Source organism: Humulus lupulus, chromosome 8 (genome assembly GCF_963169125.1).
Source record: "Humulus lupulus chromosome 8, drHumLupu1.1, whole genome shotgun sequence".
Lineage (NCBI taxonomy): Eukaryota > Viridiplantae > Streptophyta > Magnoliopsida > Rosales > Cannabaceae > Humulus > Humulus lupulus.
The window spans coordinates 85,578,490-85,598,671 of NC_084800.1; the positions used below are offsets into that span (position 1 = coordinate 85,578,490).

At 35.7% G+C, this 20,182-nt stretch overlaps 1 protein-coding gene and 1 pseudogene across 1 annotated transcript; one reads left to right on the forward strand and one right to left on the reverse strand.

Moving 5' to 3' along the window:
• The first annotated feature begins 9,986 nt into the window (after positions 1–9,986).
• On the forward strand, positions 9,987–10,944 carry LOC133795743 (L10-interacting MYB domain-containing protein-like). The gene is made up of 3 exons (XM_062233200.1): positions 9,987–10,331; positions 10,418–10,637; positions 10,754–10,944. Exons 1-3 carry the CDS (start codon positions 9,987–9,989, stop codon positions 10,942–10,944), a joined length of 756 nt encoding a protein of 251 aa, XP_062089184.1.
• Positions 10,945–13,242: 2,298 nt separating this feature from the next.
• On the reverse strand, positions 13,243–18,939 carry LOC133795744 (phospholipid-transporting ATPase 2-like; annotated as a pseudogene).
• Positions 18,940–20,182: the final 1,243 nt, after the last annotated feature.

Genomic DNA, 20,182 nt, shown 5'->3' on the forward strand with positions numbered 1-20,182 from the left:
TAAAGACAATAATTTCTTTTTTAAACTTTGCTGCACGGGCAGTAAATCTTTTTTCTTTTACTTGAATAGTTACATCCAAGCAGCGATGCTTGCGGCGTAAAAGCTTAAATCTTGATGCTATAATATTCTTACTTATTATAACATTTGTCCGAATGACCGAACTTAGCATAGTACTTTGGCATGATTTAACAAAACATAAATTTTGAAAAATACTCTAAGTACTGTAGCATGCTTTCACTCATTTTGTTCATGTGTTTACATACCTTGAGAGTATGTTTTGCTATCGATGTGCCTTATATGCCCCCCAAGTGATCGAGGAGCTTTAGGTCCTTGGTCACTTGCCTTGACCGTGGCTTGTTCGAACATTCCTGTTCGTGTAAAAAATGATACTTGTAATACAGCAAAACAACACACGTAATGAACAAATACTTGCAAATGTAAATTCACAATGGTTGGCAAGAATGACTGGCTGCGCACAGTCCCTTATAATCTCGTATTAAAAATGGACTAAACATGTCTTTACGAGTGATTCTATAATAGAACCTTACATATACGAGCAATTAGCCATATAACGCGGCTAATCCTCTTTGCAAAACTTGTAAAAAATTGAAAATCTTTACACAAGCCAGTCCTTTAAAAAGGATTGTTTATTGATAATACTTGCGCAGGTGTTCTCCATTCCAATAGCGTGGAACGAGATCTCCGTTTAAGCGTGCAAGTTTGTAGGTGCCTGGGTGAAGGACTTCTTCAATCTGGTAAGGTCCCTCCCAATTAGGTCCGAGTACTCCAGCAGTGGGGTCGCGGGTATTTAAGAAAACTCGTCGTAGCACTAAGTCACCGACGTTGAATTTTCTTTCTTTAACTTTGGAGCTAAAGTACCGGGCGACTTTTTGCTGGTAAGCAGCAACTCGGAGTTGAGATTTCTCTCGTATCTCGTCGATTGAGTCTAGGGAGTCCATCATTAGCTGGCTGTTCTGATCCTGGTCGTAAGTTAAGCGCCGATGTAAGGGGGGATCTAACTCGACAGGCAACATGGCCTCATATCCATAGGCTAAGGAAAATGGGGTATGGCCTGTTGCTGTTCGGTGGGACGTTCTATACGACCATAGGACTTCAGGCAGCTGCTCTGGCCACGCTCCTTTAGCTTCTTCAAGTCTTTTCTTCAGGATGTCTTTAAGAGTTTTGTTCACGGCTTCGACCTGCCCATTCGCTTGGGGGTGTGCGACTGAAGAAAAGCTTTTAATAACTCCATGCCTTTCGCAGAAATTGGTGAATAAGTCGCTGTCAAATTGGGTCCTGTTGTCTGAAACTATCTTCCTGGGCAGACCATACCGGCATACAATGTTCTTGATGACGAAGTCGAGAACTTTCTTGGTTGTGATGGTTGCGAGTGGTTCAGCTTCGGCCCATTTGGTGAAGTAATCCACTGCCACAACTGCGTACTTTCCTCCGCCTTTCCCTGTGGGCAGGGATCCAATCAAATCTATCCCCCATACTGCAAAAGGCCACAGGCTCTGCATCTGCTTTAGTTCATTTGGAGCTGCTCGTGGAATCTTGGAGAACCTTTGACATTTGTCGCCTCTTCGTACATACTCCACTGAATCCTCGTTCATTGTTGGCCAGAAGTAGCCTTGCCTTAGAATATTTTTTGCCAAACTTTGCCCCCCAGCGTGATCCCCGCAGAAGCCTTCATGCACCTCCTTCATGAGTTCCTTAGCTTTCTCTGGTGTAACGCACCTGAGTAGTGGCATTGAATATCCTCTTTGGTACATAACACCATCGACCAGTATGTACCTAGCGGCTCGCCTTTGCAGAGTTATGGCTTTGTTTCTATCTGCTGGCAGTGTACCATTCGTCAAATACTCCAAGTAAGGCGCCATCCATGTATCTTCTAGACGAATCTCCATATTGGCTTCGGCCGCTTCTATGCTCGGCTTATTCAGTCTTTCTACTGGAACTATGTTCAAGGTGTCTGCATCCTTTGCGCTCGCGAGTTTAGCCAAGGCGTCTGCATTCGAATTCTGGTCTCGCGGAATTTGCTGGAGGGTGTACTTTGTAAACTGGGCTAGCAAATCCTTCGTTTTATTCAGGTAGGCCATCATCTTTAAGCCTCGCGCTTGATATTCTCCCAGGACTTGATTCACGACTAGCTGTGAGTCACTGTAAATATCAAGCATCTTTATGCTCATATCTTTGGCCATTCTTAATCCAGTGAGGAGTGCTTCGTATTCTGCTTCATTGTTTGACGCGGTGAAGTCGAACCTGATTGCGCAGTGAAATCGATGCCCTTCCGGCGTTATCAATATCACTCTCGCTCCAGCGTGGGATTCGTTGGATGAACCATCCGTGAATAGCTTCCACGAAGGAGTTTTGTCTTGAGGCATGGGCGCTTCAGGCCGTTCACACTGCTCACTGTCTGGGAGTTCGGTGAACTCTGCAACAAGATCGACCAAGACTTGTCCCTTTATTACTGCTTGCGGTGAATAAGTTATATCGAACTGCCCTAGTTCGACCGCCCATTTTAACAATCGCCCAGCCGCCTCAGGTTTTTGGTAGATATATGTGTATAGTTGAATCAAATAAAAAGGGTAGATCATTTTCCCCTGTTAAGGATTCGGAATATAAGTTTGTTTTTTAATATTCACAGGGAAAGTAAAAATGAATCTCTTTGACACATGCCCCTTTTTTGAGAAATTATATATTTTGTGAATGTAGCAGATAACAAATAGAGAAGACACATTTTCTCTTGAAAAATGCTTATCAGAGAAAATATAGTAAAGAAATAGCAATGCTCTGTGTACAACTCGTACGTGAGAGTAAATTCTTGTTTGCTAAAAATGTTCATAAGTTGAATATATTTGCTCATTGTGCTTTTTTTCTTTTTCGAATCTTATTAGATACAAGAAAGTTGTAAAAACTATTGTTTGTGGCAGTATACTCATTGTATCTTGCTGTGTATTTCAGGAGTGGGCTCATAAGCAATACATTGCTAAGCATCAGCAGGGGCCATCTCAACAATGGGGAAATTTTTACTACTCTAGGATGCAAAATATAAGGTTTGTTGTTAATTTATCTTGCCCTTGTCTTCTCCCATTAGCTGCAGTGAACATTCTCTGCTATTGTTATGTATAAGGTTTATGGTTTTTCTTCCTAACAAGGACACTTTCTGTAATTGATTGTTCCATTTCATTAATTTGTTATGTTCATTCCCACAGGGACTTAAGCTTGAACAAGTTGACTGGCTCAATACCAAACTCATTCCAAGACTTCTCAATGTTAACTTACCTGTGAGTAGATTTTTTATATTACTTGTTTTTCTGGGCAATCTAATGCAATCTAATATGTTGCTGTTACAAAGTGCTCTGCTGAATGTGATGGCAAGTTATATTCATGTCTCTCTGTAATTCTAAACACTTAACACTTTTTCAGTATTTTTCATTCCTTTGGCTTGAAAACAGTATCTTTATGCAAAACAATATATATAGCTTATTATAAGATTGTTTTCTTTAATATGATTTTTTTTTACAATGATTTTCTTATTTTTTATTTTAAAATAATAAAGAGTGGTCACAAATTTTTTGTTTATCTTTTAGTTTAGAAAATAAAAATAAAAAAATAAATTTTTCAATATACTTGACACAGGGCTTGATCGTCATACCCTCTCTGTGCTCATTGCTCTCTATGATTTGGGTCTCAACTCTGAGGCTTTGGCTGTTGTCGGCAAGGAACTCCGAATAGGTACTATATTTGTTGTGAGAATTAGCTCATTAATGTGACATGGACAACTATCATTGGCCAATACTCTAAGTGGCTCGGTCAACATAAAAAGTCAGCTCCTAATCCAACCTTATAAATACCAACAGAAATAACAGAAACTTATCTTTGGCAAACCGAGAATAGAAGTCAAGAAGAACAAGAAGAAAGTGTAATTGAGTGAGGAGGGGTGTAAACAGAATCCATGTGTGTCTGATCATGGTATTCTCAGTGTGAGGTTTATGTAATTTTTCGACTTTGATTTGTGGAGAAGGAGCATGTAACTATATTCATTGTATAGTTACTTTGATCAATAAAGAGGCTGTCATTTTCATTATCAAGCTGAGTTCATTTTATTTTGTCATAATTCTGGTTTATGATTTTGATGATTATACTGTCTTGCTGTTGAATGTTAAGTGTTTTTGGTGATTGATTATACTTGAGGTCACTTCTTCAAGTGGTACCAGAGCACAGGTTCGGAGGAAGGCTTCTAGTTCCGCATTCAAGTCTTCAAGAAACCCCGATTGAATTTCAAGAAACAGGTTCAAGATGGCCACTACCAGATTTGAGGTGGACAAATTCAATGGTTCAAATGACTTCAGCCTATGGAGGATCAAGATGAAATCCTTTCTTGTTCATCAAGGTATATCAGAGGCTTTAGATGATGAAGAAATGAGTCTCATTGAAGACAAGAAGAAGAAGACTGAAATTGAGGCAAAGGCACACAGTGCCATTCTTCTCAGTCTTGGAGATGAAGTGTTAAGAGAGGTATCAGATGAAGAGAAAGCCCTTGGGCTCTGGAACAAGTTGGCCTCAATCTACATGAAGAAGTCTCTTACAAATAAGTTGTATTTGAAGAAGAAGCTGTACACACTTCGAATGGATGAATCCGGGGAACTGAGGAAGCATTTGGACGACTTCAACAAGATTATCTTGGATCTTAATAATCTTGGAGTCAAGATTGATGAAGAAGATCAAGCCATAATACTGTTAAGCTCACTGCCAAAGATCTATGAGCATTTTGTGGACACAATCTTGTATGGGAAGGATACACTCACGATGTCAGAAGTGAAGGCTGCATTGAACTCAAAAGAGATTCAGAAGAAAGGAGATGAAAAGGGGGACATCAATGGTGAGGGACTCCTCGTTGTTTCAAGGAAATTTCAGAAGAAAGAATATAAGGGAGGACAGAACAAATTGAGTGGATTCAAGACTACTCAATTCAAGTCAGATTCAAAGAATCAATACAGTGGTGCAGGTCTTAGAGGAAGCACTGGAAAACAATGTTTTTATTGCAAGAAAGAAGGTCACTTCAGGGATGAGTGCTTGGCACTAAAAGCAAAACTTAAGAGGGAAGGTCAGTTTAATAAGCATAAGAACTCAGGGGAGGCTGACATTGCAGATGGACAGGAGTATGTCGATGTTTTAGTAGCTGCAAGTTCAGATTCTGGAGATGAATGGATACTGGACTCAGGGTGTTCTTTTCACATGACACCTAACAAAGACTTGTTTGAGTCTTTTTCAGAAGAACATAGTGGCACAGTGATCTTGGGGAATAACAAAACGTGTGACATTAAGGGAATTGGTTCAGTTGTGATAAAGAATCATGAAAACAGTTTGAAGGCTCTGAAGGAAGTGAGATATGTGTCCGAGCTTAAGAGGAACCTACTGTCAATTGGCATGTTTGACAAGGCAGGATATTCAGTGAAGATAGATGATGGAGCAATGAGGATAAGTAGAGGAGCAGAAGTATTAATTAAAGGCCATCTCAACAATGGTCTTTACATACTAGATGGAGATTCAGTTACAGGTTGTGCAGCACCAGCAATAAATCATGAAAGTCAGAACAAGACAAAGTTATGGCATCTTAGGCTCGGACATATAAGCCAAAGAGGTCTGGAAGAACTAGATAAGCAGGGGTTGTTCAAGGACAAATTAAAGGACAAGCTGGAATTTTGTGATGAATGTGTTCTTGGGAAGGCTTGCAAGATAAAATTTGGTAAAGGTGAGCACAATACCACTGAAAAACTGGCCTATGTTCATTCAGATTTGTGGGGGCCATCAAGAGTTGCAACAATGGGAGGATCAACCTATTTCATGAGCATCATTGATGGTTTCAGCAGGAAGGTATGGGTTTATCTACTGAAAAGTAAAGATCAGGCTCTTGAAACTTTTTCAAACTGGAAGAGGTTGCTGGAAAATCAAACTGGGAACAAAGTTAAGGTACTGAGAACAGATAATGGTCTTGAGTATTGCTCAAATGAGTTCAACCAGTTTTGTGAGAAAGAAGGGATACTTAGGCATAAAACTGTGGTTAAAAATCCACAACAAAATGGGGTGGCCGAGAGGATTAATCGCACACTGATTGAGAAGGTGAGATGCCTATTACTTGGAGCTGGATTAGAGAGGCCATTTTGGGGAGAAGCACTTATGACAGCTTGTTACTTAGTTAATAGATGTCCTTCAGTAGCAAATGAGTTTAAAACTCCTCAAGAAAAGTGGTCAGGAAAGCAACCAAATCTTGATCACCTAAGAGTGTTTGGTTGCACAGCTTTTGTGCATATTAGACAAGATAAATTGCAAGCCAGGGCACTGAGATGTATGTTTTTGGGGTATCCAGATGGAGTGAAGGGATATAAAGTCTGGTGTCTTGAAGCTGGACACAAAAGGTGTATAATCAGTAGAGATGTTGTGTTCAAGGAGGAAGAAATGGCTATGAGACCAAAAGAAATCAATACTCAAGACAATCAGGAAGATAATGTAAATGTACAAATTGAGGTGGATCAGTCAGTTAACTCTCTTAACCATCCAGAAGCAGAAGAAACAACTCAAGAAGAAGAAGACAGGAGTGATCTGATGAATTATCAATTGGCCCGAGACAGACAAAGAAGGGAGACTAAGCCTCCAAGTCGATTTGGCTATGCAGAGTTCATTGCATATGCACTTATTGCAGCTGAAGAAGTAGAGAGTAGGGAACCAGCCAGTTATGAAGAAGCTGTCAATGGGAAGGAAGCTGTTGAGTGGTTAAAAGCAATAGAAGAGGAAAAACAGTCATTGATGAAGAATGACACTTGGTGTCTGGTTAGAAAACCTGCTGGCCAGAAGCTGATCACCTGCAAGTGGATATTTAAGAAGAAGGATGGTATCACAGGAGTTGAACTAGGAAAGTATAAGGCCAGGCTGGTGGCAAAAGGTTTCACTCAACAGGAAGGAGTTGATTTCAACGATATCCTCTCACCAGTAGTTAAGCAGACCTCAATAAGGATAATGATGACAAAGGCTGTAGAGCTTGGACTGATCATTGACCAAATGGATGTCAGAACAGCTTTCTTACATGGTGAATTGGAGGAGAAGGTTTATATGCATATACCTGAAGGCTTTGAGAATAAGGAACCTGACATTGTTTGTTTATTAAAGAAGTCACTGTATGGACTTAAGCAAGCTCCGAGACAATGGAACCTGAAATTTGACTCTTTCATGATGAGGATCGGGTTCAATAAGAGCAGGTATGATTCATGCATTTATTTTGATGACCATATCTATTTGTTGCTTTATGTAGATGACATCCTGATCTTTGGGAAGGAACGATAAAAAATAAATGAGGTAAAACAGAAGCTTAGTGGTGAATTTGAGATGAAGGATCTTGGAGAAGCAAAAAGGATCCTTGGTATTGATATAAAGAGACCAAAACTGAATGTAATCACTCTATCACAGAGAGATTACTTGGAGAAACTACTGTGTAAATTTGGTATGAATAATTGCAAAGGAGTATCAACTCCTCTTGCACAACACTTCAAATTATCAACATACCAATCTCCAACAACAGATGAAGAAAGAGCCATGATGAACAAGATACCCTATGATAATTGTGTAGGGAGTCTAATGTACTCTATGGTATGTACTCGACCGGATCTAGCTCATGCTATGAGTGTGGTTAGCAGATATGTTTCAGATCCTGGAAGTGAACATTGGGAGGCAGTCAAGTGGATAATGAGGTATTTAAAGGGAACTCTGAATACAGGACTAATATTCAGCAATGAAAGACAATACAAAGAAGAAGTTTCAGGATTTGTTGACTCATATTTTGCAGCAAATCTTGACACAAGAAGAAGTTGCACTGGTTATGTTTTTACTATTCTAGGAGGTTGCATCAGCTGGAAGTCAAACCTACAAAAAGTGGTAGCATTGTCCTCTACTGAAGCAGAGTATATGGCTGCAACTGAGGCCATGAAAGAAGCTTTGTGGTTAAAAGGTTAGACTAATGAACTCGGGTTTAATTCAGAAGATATTACTCTATATTGTGATAATCAAAGTGCCTGGCATCTCATGAAAAATCCAATGTTTCATGAGAGATCAAAGCACATTGATATAAAACTGCATTTTATCCGAGATATTGTACTCTCAAAGAAGGTGAAAGTTCAGAAAATCAGTACTCATGACAATCCTGCAGATATGTTTACAAAGAGTGTATGCAGAGACAAATTTTGCCACTGTCTGAATCTCCTAAACATTCAAGAATGCTAAGGACATCAGCATTAGTCACTTAATGAACTAATTCAGGTGGATATGTTGTGAGAATTAACTCATTAATGTGACATGTACAACTATCATTGGCCAATACTCTAAGTGGCTCGGTCAACATAAAAAGTCAGCTCCTAATCCAACCTTATAAATACCAACAGAAATAACAGAAACTTCTCTTTGGCAAACCGAGAATAGAAGTCAAGAAGAACAAGAAGAAATTGTAATTGAGTGAGGAGGGGTGTAAACAGAATCCATGTGTGTCTGATCATGGTATTCTCAGTGTGAGGTTTATGTAATTTTTCGACTTTGATTTGTGGAGAAGGAGCATGTAACTATATTCATTGTATAGTTACTTTGATCAATAAAGAGGCTGCCATTTTCATTATTAAGCTGAGTTCATTTTATTTTGTCATAATTCTGGTTTATGATTTTGATGATTATACTGTCTTGCTGTTGAATGTTAAGTGTTTTTGGTGATTGATTATACTCGGGATCACTTCTTCAATATTCAATATTTTTCTTAGAAAATCAGTCTCTCTCAAACCCCTAATGGTTGTACCCTTTAGTCTTACTATTTGATTCCCATGTCTGTATATGCTTATGAAAATGTGTATAATATGTCTTCAAAATATTTCTTTGTGGTTAGTTCATGGTCTTTGCTAGCATCTTTCTTTTTCACTATAATGCAAATTTTTAAATTGGGATTTTCATTTCTATTTATTCGTGACTAAGCTAGTGTTTGGTTTAACTTGCTTAATGGTGTAGATCAATGCAAGATGAGGATTTATACTCAGTATTACTCAACATTCATTATTGAAGTTTTAAAATTTTCTCTCTGCTTTGAAATCTTTTACTCTTCAATAAAATGTAGAATATGCTGCATAGTTTTTCTGAAAAAGACCAATTTAAACCAAACAATGTCTCTTCAATAAAATGTAGAATATGCTGCTTTGAATCTGCATATACTATTAGTTTTGTTCTATATTTATTATACACTTCATGAAGTTCTTAAAGGTGGATGTAGATTTGATTGTGGAACTTTGAACCCAACTTTGCATAAACCCTGTTACCTTGAATGACAATTTCTCCATATTTTTTTCATAATAGGGTAATGCTTCCTTAAGTTGTCCAGTATTCCTTTGAGTTTTGCATTATTGTTTATTTATATTTTAATGTGACGAGATTAGCTAATACTTAGATGTCTCTCTCTAAAGAGCTCTGACTAGCAGTGATTAGAGTCAATCTAGCTGTATTTTATGCAAGGAACCATTACAGCTCAGGCATGTCATTTCTAAGAAATTCTATTCATCTAACCAAACTATATATTATGTCTTTCAATCACTTGCCCACCACCCAACTAACCAGCAATACAACCAACAAAAAACAAACAAGTTTCACTGAATCAACTACACACTCCAATCACTCCACAACCTCCCATAATATGTTGACACATATAAAATAACCTTACATTTGTTATTTGATATGTTTAGGAATGTTTAGTCATTCAAATAATATACTTGGTGGTTTGGTAACTTAATATTATTGTAACAGATTCTGTTAGTGTTAATAAGGGATTAACTTAATATTATTCAGATTTTGATCTTAATAATGTTTAGTCATTCAAATAATGTTCTTGAAATGGTTGTTTCTTTAGGAATAGTCTTGTATTTGCATTTAGAATTCTTATTGAATCTTTAGGTCTTACCTAGATGGCAGGTGTTGATAATGAAGTTCTTATTATTGAGAATAATGATGAGGCTTCTATTTGGACTCAAAAGCATGAAGAAATTTTCATTGAACTTATGGAAGAAGAAGTCTTAAAGGGAAATAAGAATACCACAACCTTTACCAAGCAATCATGGAAATATATAAAGGAAGAGCTTTGTGCACGAGCAAAAAGAAAATATAGTGATATGCAACTAAGGAACAAATACAATCAATTAAAGCAAAAGCATAAGGATTTTAAGTCTTTACTGAAAGAGACTGGTATGGGATACAATGCAGTGACTGGAGAAGTTAGTGCGACAGATGAAGTTTGGGATAAACTTACTCGGGTAAAAATTATTTAAAATGGATTTTATGCTTGTTTTATTTTGATAGGTATTGGTATATTTTATCAATATAATTTCATTTCATGTAGGTTAACAAGTTTGCTAAAAGATTTAGAAAGAAAGGTTGCAAGTTTTATGAGAAATTATGCATTATCATTGGTGATACTACTGCAACTGGTTCTAATGCTCATCCTTCAACTCGAAGTCCTTCTAATGATGGAGATAACAATGATGATGATGCAACGTCGATAAGTCCTTCTACTAGGAATGAAGAAAGTGGTTTTGATGATGATGGTAGCAAAAGAAGAGGTCAATCAACAGTCACTTCGAACTCTCGATCATTAAAAGAGCAAAGTTCTCATCAGCTTTGGCAGATGCACTGGCAACATATAATGAAACTGCAAAGTGAAAGACAAAATTGATAGAGAGATCAATTGCAACATCTGCATCACATTACTTATTGGATGAGAGTGTTGAAGTTCTTAATCAAATTGATGGAATTAGTGGAGAAGTATACGCAAAAGCTATTGAGAAGTTTGAGAACGAGGTGTCCAAAGCATTGTTTCTAAAGATGCTAGAGCATAGAAGAATAGATTGGTTGCTGAATTTGAAGTGAAAAAGTTTAGACTTTGTTTAGCTATGAACAAGATGACTTTATTTAGCTATGAACTTTAGTTTTGTTAAGCTATTGACTAGATGACTTTGTTTAGCTATTGACTAGATGACTTTGTTTAGCTATTGACTGGATGACTTGTTAGCTATTAACTGTATGACTTTGTTTAGCTATTAACTGGATGACTTTGTTTAACTATTGACTGGATGACTTGTTTTTCCTATTTTGTTTTATGATTTGACTTTGACTTTGAGTGTTTATATATTTTTATATATTGAATGTAAAATTTAAAAGTTTTTTCTACTATCAGGATAAAATGTCTTTAAACGTTGCTCAGTTCAACAAGGATAATTTATGGAAGTGTTGCACGGGCATTGGAGTAGGTGTTATGATTTGTTCAGAATGAACAAAGACATCTTCAAACTATTTTGTGGTGTTCTAAAAGAAACTTTTTTATTGAAGAACTCATGATATTTTTCTGTTGAAGAACAAGTGGCTATGTTCTTATTTGAGATTGGCCATAATGAACGACATCGTGTGGTTACTGAACAATTTCAGCACTCCATCTCAACCACATCTCATTATTTTAGGAAGGTTTTGAAGGCAATACGTCGTCTATCCAAAGAACTAATTACTCCACTTTCATTTGATATAACTCCTCCACAAATTCGATTCGATCCAATATACTATCTATTTTTTAAGGTACAAAAATTTGAATTATTTTTTTTCCTTTCTTTCAATATTCAATAAAAAAAATATAATAATTTATTTTGTATTTTAGAATTGTGTTGGAGCTATAGATGGGACTCATATTTCTGCGCATGTTCCAATTGATGAACAAATACCATATCGAGGTCGAAAAGTGGATACAACTCAGAACGTTATGTGTGTATGTTCATTTGACATGAAGTTCACATACGTTGTCCCTGGATGGGAAGGATCAGCTACTGATGCACAGATTCTTCTAGAATGTGCCACAAACCATATTATGGATTTCTAATACCGCCCCAAGGTAAGTATTTATCAAACTTATTATGTTGATTGACATTATTTTATATTAAATATCTTTAAGTAAAAACTAACATTAATTTTCGTTGGATTATGAAAATATTATCTTGTTGATTCTAGCTATACAAACATGCTTGGTTTTCTTTCGCCATACCGAGGGAAAAGGTATTATTTGGGCCAGTACACAAATCTTAATCCCATAGGAGAAAAAGAGCTTTTCAATCACTACAAGAAAAAATGCTTTTAATAACACCGAAAATGTGTTATCAAAACATACGATAACACTTTCTGATGTGTTAAGACCGACTATGTTATCGTAGGTCACGGTACTTTACATAACACTTTATCAGTGTTATACAGATGTGTTATTGTACTGTCAACGATAACACAATTTCTGTGTTATTTTAATATATATACATAAGTTTTTAATTATGTTATTTATAATCGATTATATAACACATTTTTTGTGTTATACTACACTTTAGTATAACACATGTGTTATATTAGCTTAGAGAAACATAATCTTTTTTTACTTACACAAAACTAGGAAAACAAATATGAAAGTTGAAGCCAATTAAGGTAACATAAATAGATTTTTATTAATTACTCAAATGTAATTACAATATTTAGTCTACTAGTCTAGGCTTAAGAAATCATATTACAACATAATTTATGCCAAATTCAGATTCCTTTATCACTAAATACAAAACAAGAAATGTATACAAAAATTAGTGAAATACATTCTTCCATTCTAAAGGCCTCAACTACAAATGTTGTCAAGAATTGCTCCAAAGAAATCATCTCAATATACCTGCACATTGTAAAAAAAAAAGTCATTTTATTATTAAGAACAAAAGTTCTTGCCACCACAACAACAAACTTACAGTCTTTTCTTAAATGATACATTGAAAACTTCAAAAGAAGAAAATGGAAAACTAAGATAAATACTTATCTGTTTTAGTTCAATAAAATAAGAGAGCTATCAAGAAAGAGCTAGGGAATTTTCAGTTGAACAATAAAATAAGAGAGAATCAGTAGAGAATTTCTCTATGGTGATGAGTCTGATGACTCAAAACAGTCAGTTGGACTGTAGATACTATACTGCTATATATAAACTATCATATTTAATGATATTCTTTTATTCTTATATATAAATATATATAAATAACTATCATAACTAGTTTCTCTGCCAAAGCTAGCTAGCTCATGTTTAGAAATCATTTACATAAGAAACTATACATGACCCTGAAATTTTCATAGTATTAAAACAAAAGTGACCTTCCAATTTGAAATTCAAGCTATAAATGCTAACCCAAATGCTGAAAAACAAAATCATAGTTACAAATAAAATGAAGAGAAATAGATCAATGGTGCTGAGAGAAACATGTATTTTGGTGATTCAAGCTTATAGACAAAATAATGATGGCCACATACCAGTAGTATATACAGTAGAAGAAGCCAATACAACATGCCAACTCATATATACATATATTGCAAGGGAACAATACTGTGGAATCAGTAATAGAATAAATTGAAGAAACAACATGAAAGAAGAACTTCGAAAGATCATCAGAAAATCAACAAAAAAATGCAATACTTTATGTGCTATCATTTCAGTTTAAGCACAGGGGCACTATCACGGTTGATACTATCAGATGATTCATTTTGGTGTTATGTGTTGTCATTTCAGTATAATCAGTTAGTAATGCCACTGATTCAGAGACTGCAGTATAGTCTAAGGAAAAGTATAATACATCAATAACTTTTCAAATAAAGTAGTTGAAAATAATAAATAGCTTCTGTAACATATAACCCACCTATGGAGCCTTCCAAAGCAAGAGTATTAATACAGTGCCGGATAGAATCACATATGTTTGCCAAAGCCCAAGAAGCAGTTATTCGCACCTGAAACAACAAACGTACAGGAAAATATTACTCCCTTATGAACAAATTAGAGAGCAGGGTTATTATAAAAACTGAAAGTAAAAGAGAAATACAGATATTGAGGGGTCGGGGTATTAATCTCCACTGCGTGAATCAATTTGTTCAGGATCTCTGCACTATACCATTTAAGTTTCTAGTAATTCTTCTGTCTATATTTCGAGCTCAAAGAAACATGAAAGCATGAAAAAAATTTAGAATCACCTCTGGAAAACTTCAGGAAAACATGAAATGACACCAATGGCTCAACAAGAAGCTGATCTAACTGAAGGCACCTTGTCTTGTTTGGCTGCATTAATTTGCAAAGTCTCTTAGTTATAATGCATAAACTTGTCTGCAAATAATTAATTTCCAAGAGAAACAAGTCAAAAACACATAATCAATGCTTACCGCAGCAGAAAGAATGAAATCCTGTTTCTCCTTCGCAATAGAGAAGAATACAGAGGAAGTTATGCCCGCAAAACATGTTACTGATGCAGTTCTCACCTTGCAGAACACATAGAGGTGGTTCAGAAATAACTACAGACACTTAAAATTCCAAGCTAAATTAATAAACCGAAACTTCAGGGGCTTATAATCAATCTTTAAAAATCCTACCTAAATTAATAAACCTAAACTTCTGTCAATTCTTGATAATTAATATTACAAGGGTTGTTAAACAGATTAACACTTTGCAGAGAAAGAAAAAAGAATGATAATGAATTGTCTTTTCTTAGTTAATTTATACTTAATGATATCAGATCAATGTTAATCAACCATTGCAGAAGCATGTCGCAGAATCAATGGAAAATGCTTGAGCAGATACTACTCAGATCTTCTATTCACTTCTATTTTATCTTTCATAAACTGTATAACTAACTAACGAAAACACATACCCTAATACACACTCATGCCCTCACTTCACACGAGATAAATAACTACAATTCTAACAGGAAAATGTATTCAGAATTATATAATATCTATAGCAAAAAATAGCTAATTCCACCATTGAAAACCTGATACATCCACACAGGCATACAAATAGTAAATCCAAGATTCCAAATACAGAGTACTTCAAGCAATGCCTAGATTCTTGACAAGAGAATAATTTCTGACAACCATAAAGCATGGTATTTCCAAACTAACTAATAGGTTACTTGGAGAGCCTCTAAGCATACTGTGTGATTGTTTACTTTTTCCAAGTAATGAGACCTTATTAACAAAATAAAGACAAACAAAGCAATAACAAATTAAGACAAAGTTGTTACTAACAGACTTTTGGATTATCAACACTAATATAATCTAATCTAAAGGAAAATTTTGTTAATTTAAGAGATGAACTCTATCTCTAAACAGAGAGATACACCACAAAATGTAAGAAACCTATCATAACTTAAAAAAACTTTCAGAAAGATCACTCATGCAACTAAGAAGTTTATTGACAAGGAGAGGGCAGACGGAGAAGGAAACCGATTTGCAGATTATTGAGGGACACTCTAAGAGACAAATTTGTATTATATGTAAGGAAAATTGGACTGAAGAAAATTACATAGAAAAAATCAAACCACACTTCAAAACAAGATATTCACATCCATCTCAATTCGCTATGACCAGTTAATTCAGTCCAAGACACAAATTTTTCTGCTTAAATAATTAGGCTGCTTCAAACAATAAAACGAACAAAACACAAGTTAATAATCCAATTAGTTTGACTACCTGGTGAAACAAAATTGCAAGAAAGAGCAATCTATATTGCAGTATTCTGCTTGTCACCAGTAAGCATCCAGAAATTGATTCTTGCTTTTCTTAATGCCTCTATTGTTTCTGGTACCCCATCCTGACAATTACAGTTTAAAATATCACAACTATCATTATCTAGTACAATCCAAGCAATAGTATCCCTAATCTAACTATGTTTCCCCTTCTACTAAGCACTCTGCAATTAGTAGAAAATATACACACATATATATGTTAGAAAAAAGTAATAAGTGCATTATGTCACCTGTAAACGGTCTTCTATTGCGGTAATCCCAAGGATCACAAGATCATGTTCTAATCTTTGACAGACCTCAGCTAGTCTCCACTGCACAGAGTAGTGAAGTAAAGGGAGTGGATAGACAGAAAACTCATGACATGTGAATGAGTTTGTGTGCTTTAGGTGTTTACCTCTCTATCAACCATTGTACTACTGGCCTCTTTAAACATTGAAGACCATTCCTGATACTCATCTTCCTCCAAAATACGCCAAGCAAGACAAAGTGTACGAAGACCTAATTGAGCATATTGTTCCACAGCTTCAATAAATGTCCTTGTCTGCTGCCCTAAGGTACATTGGAAACCATCAAACACCAATACGACTAATATGCATTAACCATATATTTCTAGACATCTAGTAGCATATATAGCAGTAAATAATTGAGAACTAATATACATGAGCAGATAAAAAGAATCAAAACCTACTATGTGGGGGCTTATATTAAAATGAATTATAAGAAATCAATTAGTGCGAAGGTTTCAACAAGAAATATATCAATCCCCTGAGCCAAGAAACTCCAACATACTTCACCTTATAGGTGACTAAGAAAGGGAGGTCATTAAAAAGTACAATTAGATTTACCAGCACTTGCATACGGAAGAATTGCTTCATCTGCACCCTTTGATAAAAGAATAATATTCCCATTCTGGCAATCCTTCACCACAATTGACATTATTTTCCTATCCGAAGTAAACTCCAGAGTTTCCAAAACCTCATATCCAAGTGTAGAAGCATTGAACTTGATCTCTGTAATATATTGATCAATATCAAATAGCCAAACCTAAGATCAAAACAGAATATCCAAATAGCAAAGAACAAACCAGCGTACCAAGAATATTTCCACTTTTATTGAAGAAAACCATATGGAATTAAGCAGCAGCTTGGACAAGTGCATCCTCATCCTGGGACTACGCCTTGTACATGATTGCACCACTTTTGCTACAAAGAGCAAAAGAAATATGCAAAGATCAGAATCCATAAATAATTGCATTTATTTTTCTTTCATATCTCCTACATGCTATCACAATAAATGGTAGTCTTCTTAATCTATGGGAAAATCAAAATATTGTAAAACCATCAAAAACAGAAAAAAAAATACATATAGAAGCAAAATCACCTCTGTACTGGTATTATTGTATTACATATTGCCATTATTGTAAGGAACCGTATAACATCAGGAGAACCGCTTGCAATAGCATTGAGCAACCTTGCATCTTTTTATCATAAAACAAAACTAATTAGAAAATAAAGTTAAATTATAATCCAAAGCAGTCCTATAACTGTCAATGAAATCAAATCAATGACAGAAATAAATTAGCCAATCACCAAGCCCACTTAAGACAAATACTACATTTTCTTTATTATTTGTCTTTGAACCTACATATTAACACATGAGCAATTGAACTATGAACATAACCACATAGCCCAACATTCATAGGTCTTAAACAAATCATTCAGAGGGGCTGTTTGACATGGCTTTGAAACTTTTCCAGAGCCTAAATGTTACTTTTTTAAGTGTTTGGATGAATTTTGTTCCTTTTTTTTTTTTTTTTTTTTTGAGGAGTGCTTGGATGAATTTTCAAAAGTGTTTTATGAATTTTCAAACTCTACGAGGAAGTAAATGTCCATTAACTTCTTCATAAAGATCTTTTGAATAAAAAAGGGAAGCTGTTTTCAGTTTTAATTTTTGTTAAAAAAAAAACTTATATTACATATTTTATCCTTAGTCTAATTAATAAAATAAAATTAAATATAATAAAATATTTGAAAAAAAATAAAATAATATAGACTATCCAAAAACCGTAATTGAAAAAAAAAAAACTTAGGCCTTTTACTTCTCTTCTTCTACTATATAAAAGTAAAAGCAAAAGATATGTCAAATGAGCACACTATATACAATAATATATGATCTCCATTACTTTTGGTTCAGGCCAGATGCCAAATACAAGGGCATTCAGGCATGGGATGCCACAATAGATAATACCTTTCTAATTCACCAAGAATTGTTTCATCACTATTACTTTCTACAGTAACAATACTGAACATCAAGACCAAGAATCTTTGCAACAGAATAAACCGCTAGGGCATATACACAAGGGAATTATCCCCAAAATACATATTTGATGTAAGGTCAACTTAACACCAATTTACAACCCCAAATTAAGTTAATAACTACATAAGTTTAACAGAAATATTTGTTCAGAAAAACACCATACCTTTTAAGGCATCTCCTGTCTCATTTCCATAGAAAATTCCACTGATACAGCACCTTCTAAAGATCATCTTATTTTCTGTTAGAGTACCAGTTTTGTCAGTCAAAATGTACTCAACCTGGCCCAAGTCCTCGCTGATTGCTGTACTGCCACATATTATATAAACCTCATATGCATATATTCAAAAAAAAAAAAGGGGGGGGGGGGGGGGGGGGGGGGGGGAATCAATAAACTTTGCATACAAGCTCTTCACAAAGTCAAGGGACACCTGCCAAAGATATAACAGTTTACACTAGAGACTATCAACCGCTTTCAAACAGAGAAATTCTAACTTTTGTTAACAAAAGCATTGTTGTGTCTTTTATTCTTATAATGATTTATGTACCACAATTTCTCACACATTTTTATACAGAAGGATACCTTAATTGATATGGGGATCATGATTGAATAAAGTAGCTCAAAACGAAGTGGAATGACCAACATTTCATACCATGGACCTTCCTCGGGATACTCGGCATACAATTGTTGCAAATTACATTTATCTAATATTTAGCCTGTGTGCTTATAGTATATATACAGAGAGGAGGGGCGGACGGAGAAGGAAACCAATTTGCAGATTATTGAGGGACACTCTAAGAGAAAAAATTGTATTATATGTAAGGAAAATTGGACTGAAGAAAATTACATAGAAAAAATCAAACCACGCTTCAAAACAAGATATTCACATCCATCTCAATTCGCTATGACCAGTTAATTCAGTCCAAGACACAAAGAAAGAAGAGAGCTGATAGAACTTGTTGGAGGAGTCCCTTCCTGCGTCATTGCTAGTCAGAGAGAGCGAGCCGAGAGCCTGTTGGAGAAGTCGCCGTCGGTGGGTGCTCTGCTTCCTCCGCTGCTCGGCTTGTTGGATTGTCCGTTGCCGAGAAATATGGAGAGAGAGTGTGAGAGCAGAGGTCGGGGGAGGCCGGAGGTAGAGGGAAACAGAAAATCAAACAACCCATTAGATTTATTCCCAAATTAAGCTCGATTAGCATAAAAAACTAATGACCCAGATCAATAACACCTAAAACTATATATCCTTACCTGGCTTGCCAAGACCGAAGAGGAGTGAAACAACCCAACGAATGGAACCCTACTGAGAGAGAGATGGAGGAGATATGAGGGATGGAGGAGATGTGAGCTCAGATTTGAAGCAGGGATGATGAAACCGAAGATAGAGTTTGGACTTTGCTTAGCCGAAGAAGAAAATGGTGAGTCCGAAATTGGTGTGATTTTTTCAGAAAAAAAATGTATAAGTGGTGGGCTCCCAAAATATTACCGCCTTTTTATTTTGCTACATACATAACATTTCCCATAATACTTTTTCATTTCTATTATATTGATGTGTTATGGAAATGGGTATTTGGTGTAGTGAATTATCGACACTCTTCCTTGGGAAATGTCAGTGAGCGGTGTTTCGGCGTGTTGAAGGCTTGTTTTCCAATCCTAAAGCAAATGCCTTCATATGATCTAAGAATACAAAAGTACATTGTCATTGCTTGCTGTGGGATTCACAATTTTATAAGGACAAATGCAGAAGAAGATGTATATTTTGATGGAGGTGAAGGAAATTCTGAAGTACGGGCCACTACTTTACAAAGCACGAATGGAACTTTGACTGATAGTGTAGAGTTCAGTATTTCTAGAACTCATATACGTGAAATGGCTCATGTTCGTGATGAAATTTATGACCATATACTACTACAAAAAAGACTTTTTAGGACTAGCATTGCGAGTCCTAAAAAATTTTTTAGGACTCGCGGCCTGCGAGTCCTCTATTTGAGAGCCTTAAAAACTAAGGTTTTTTAAGTCTCACATTGCGAGTCCTAAAAGAATGTTTTTAGGACTCGCGTTGAGAGTCCTAAAAACTCTTGTTGAGTGCCTTTAAGTAAGTTTTTAGGACTCGTAACTCAAGTCCTAAAAGAATGATTTTAGGACTCTCAACGCGAGTCCTAAAAAATCGGGTTGAGTGCGAGTCCTAAAAGAATGTTTTTAGGACTCGCAATGCGAGTCCTAAAAGATCCCA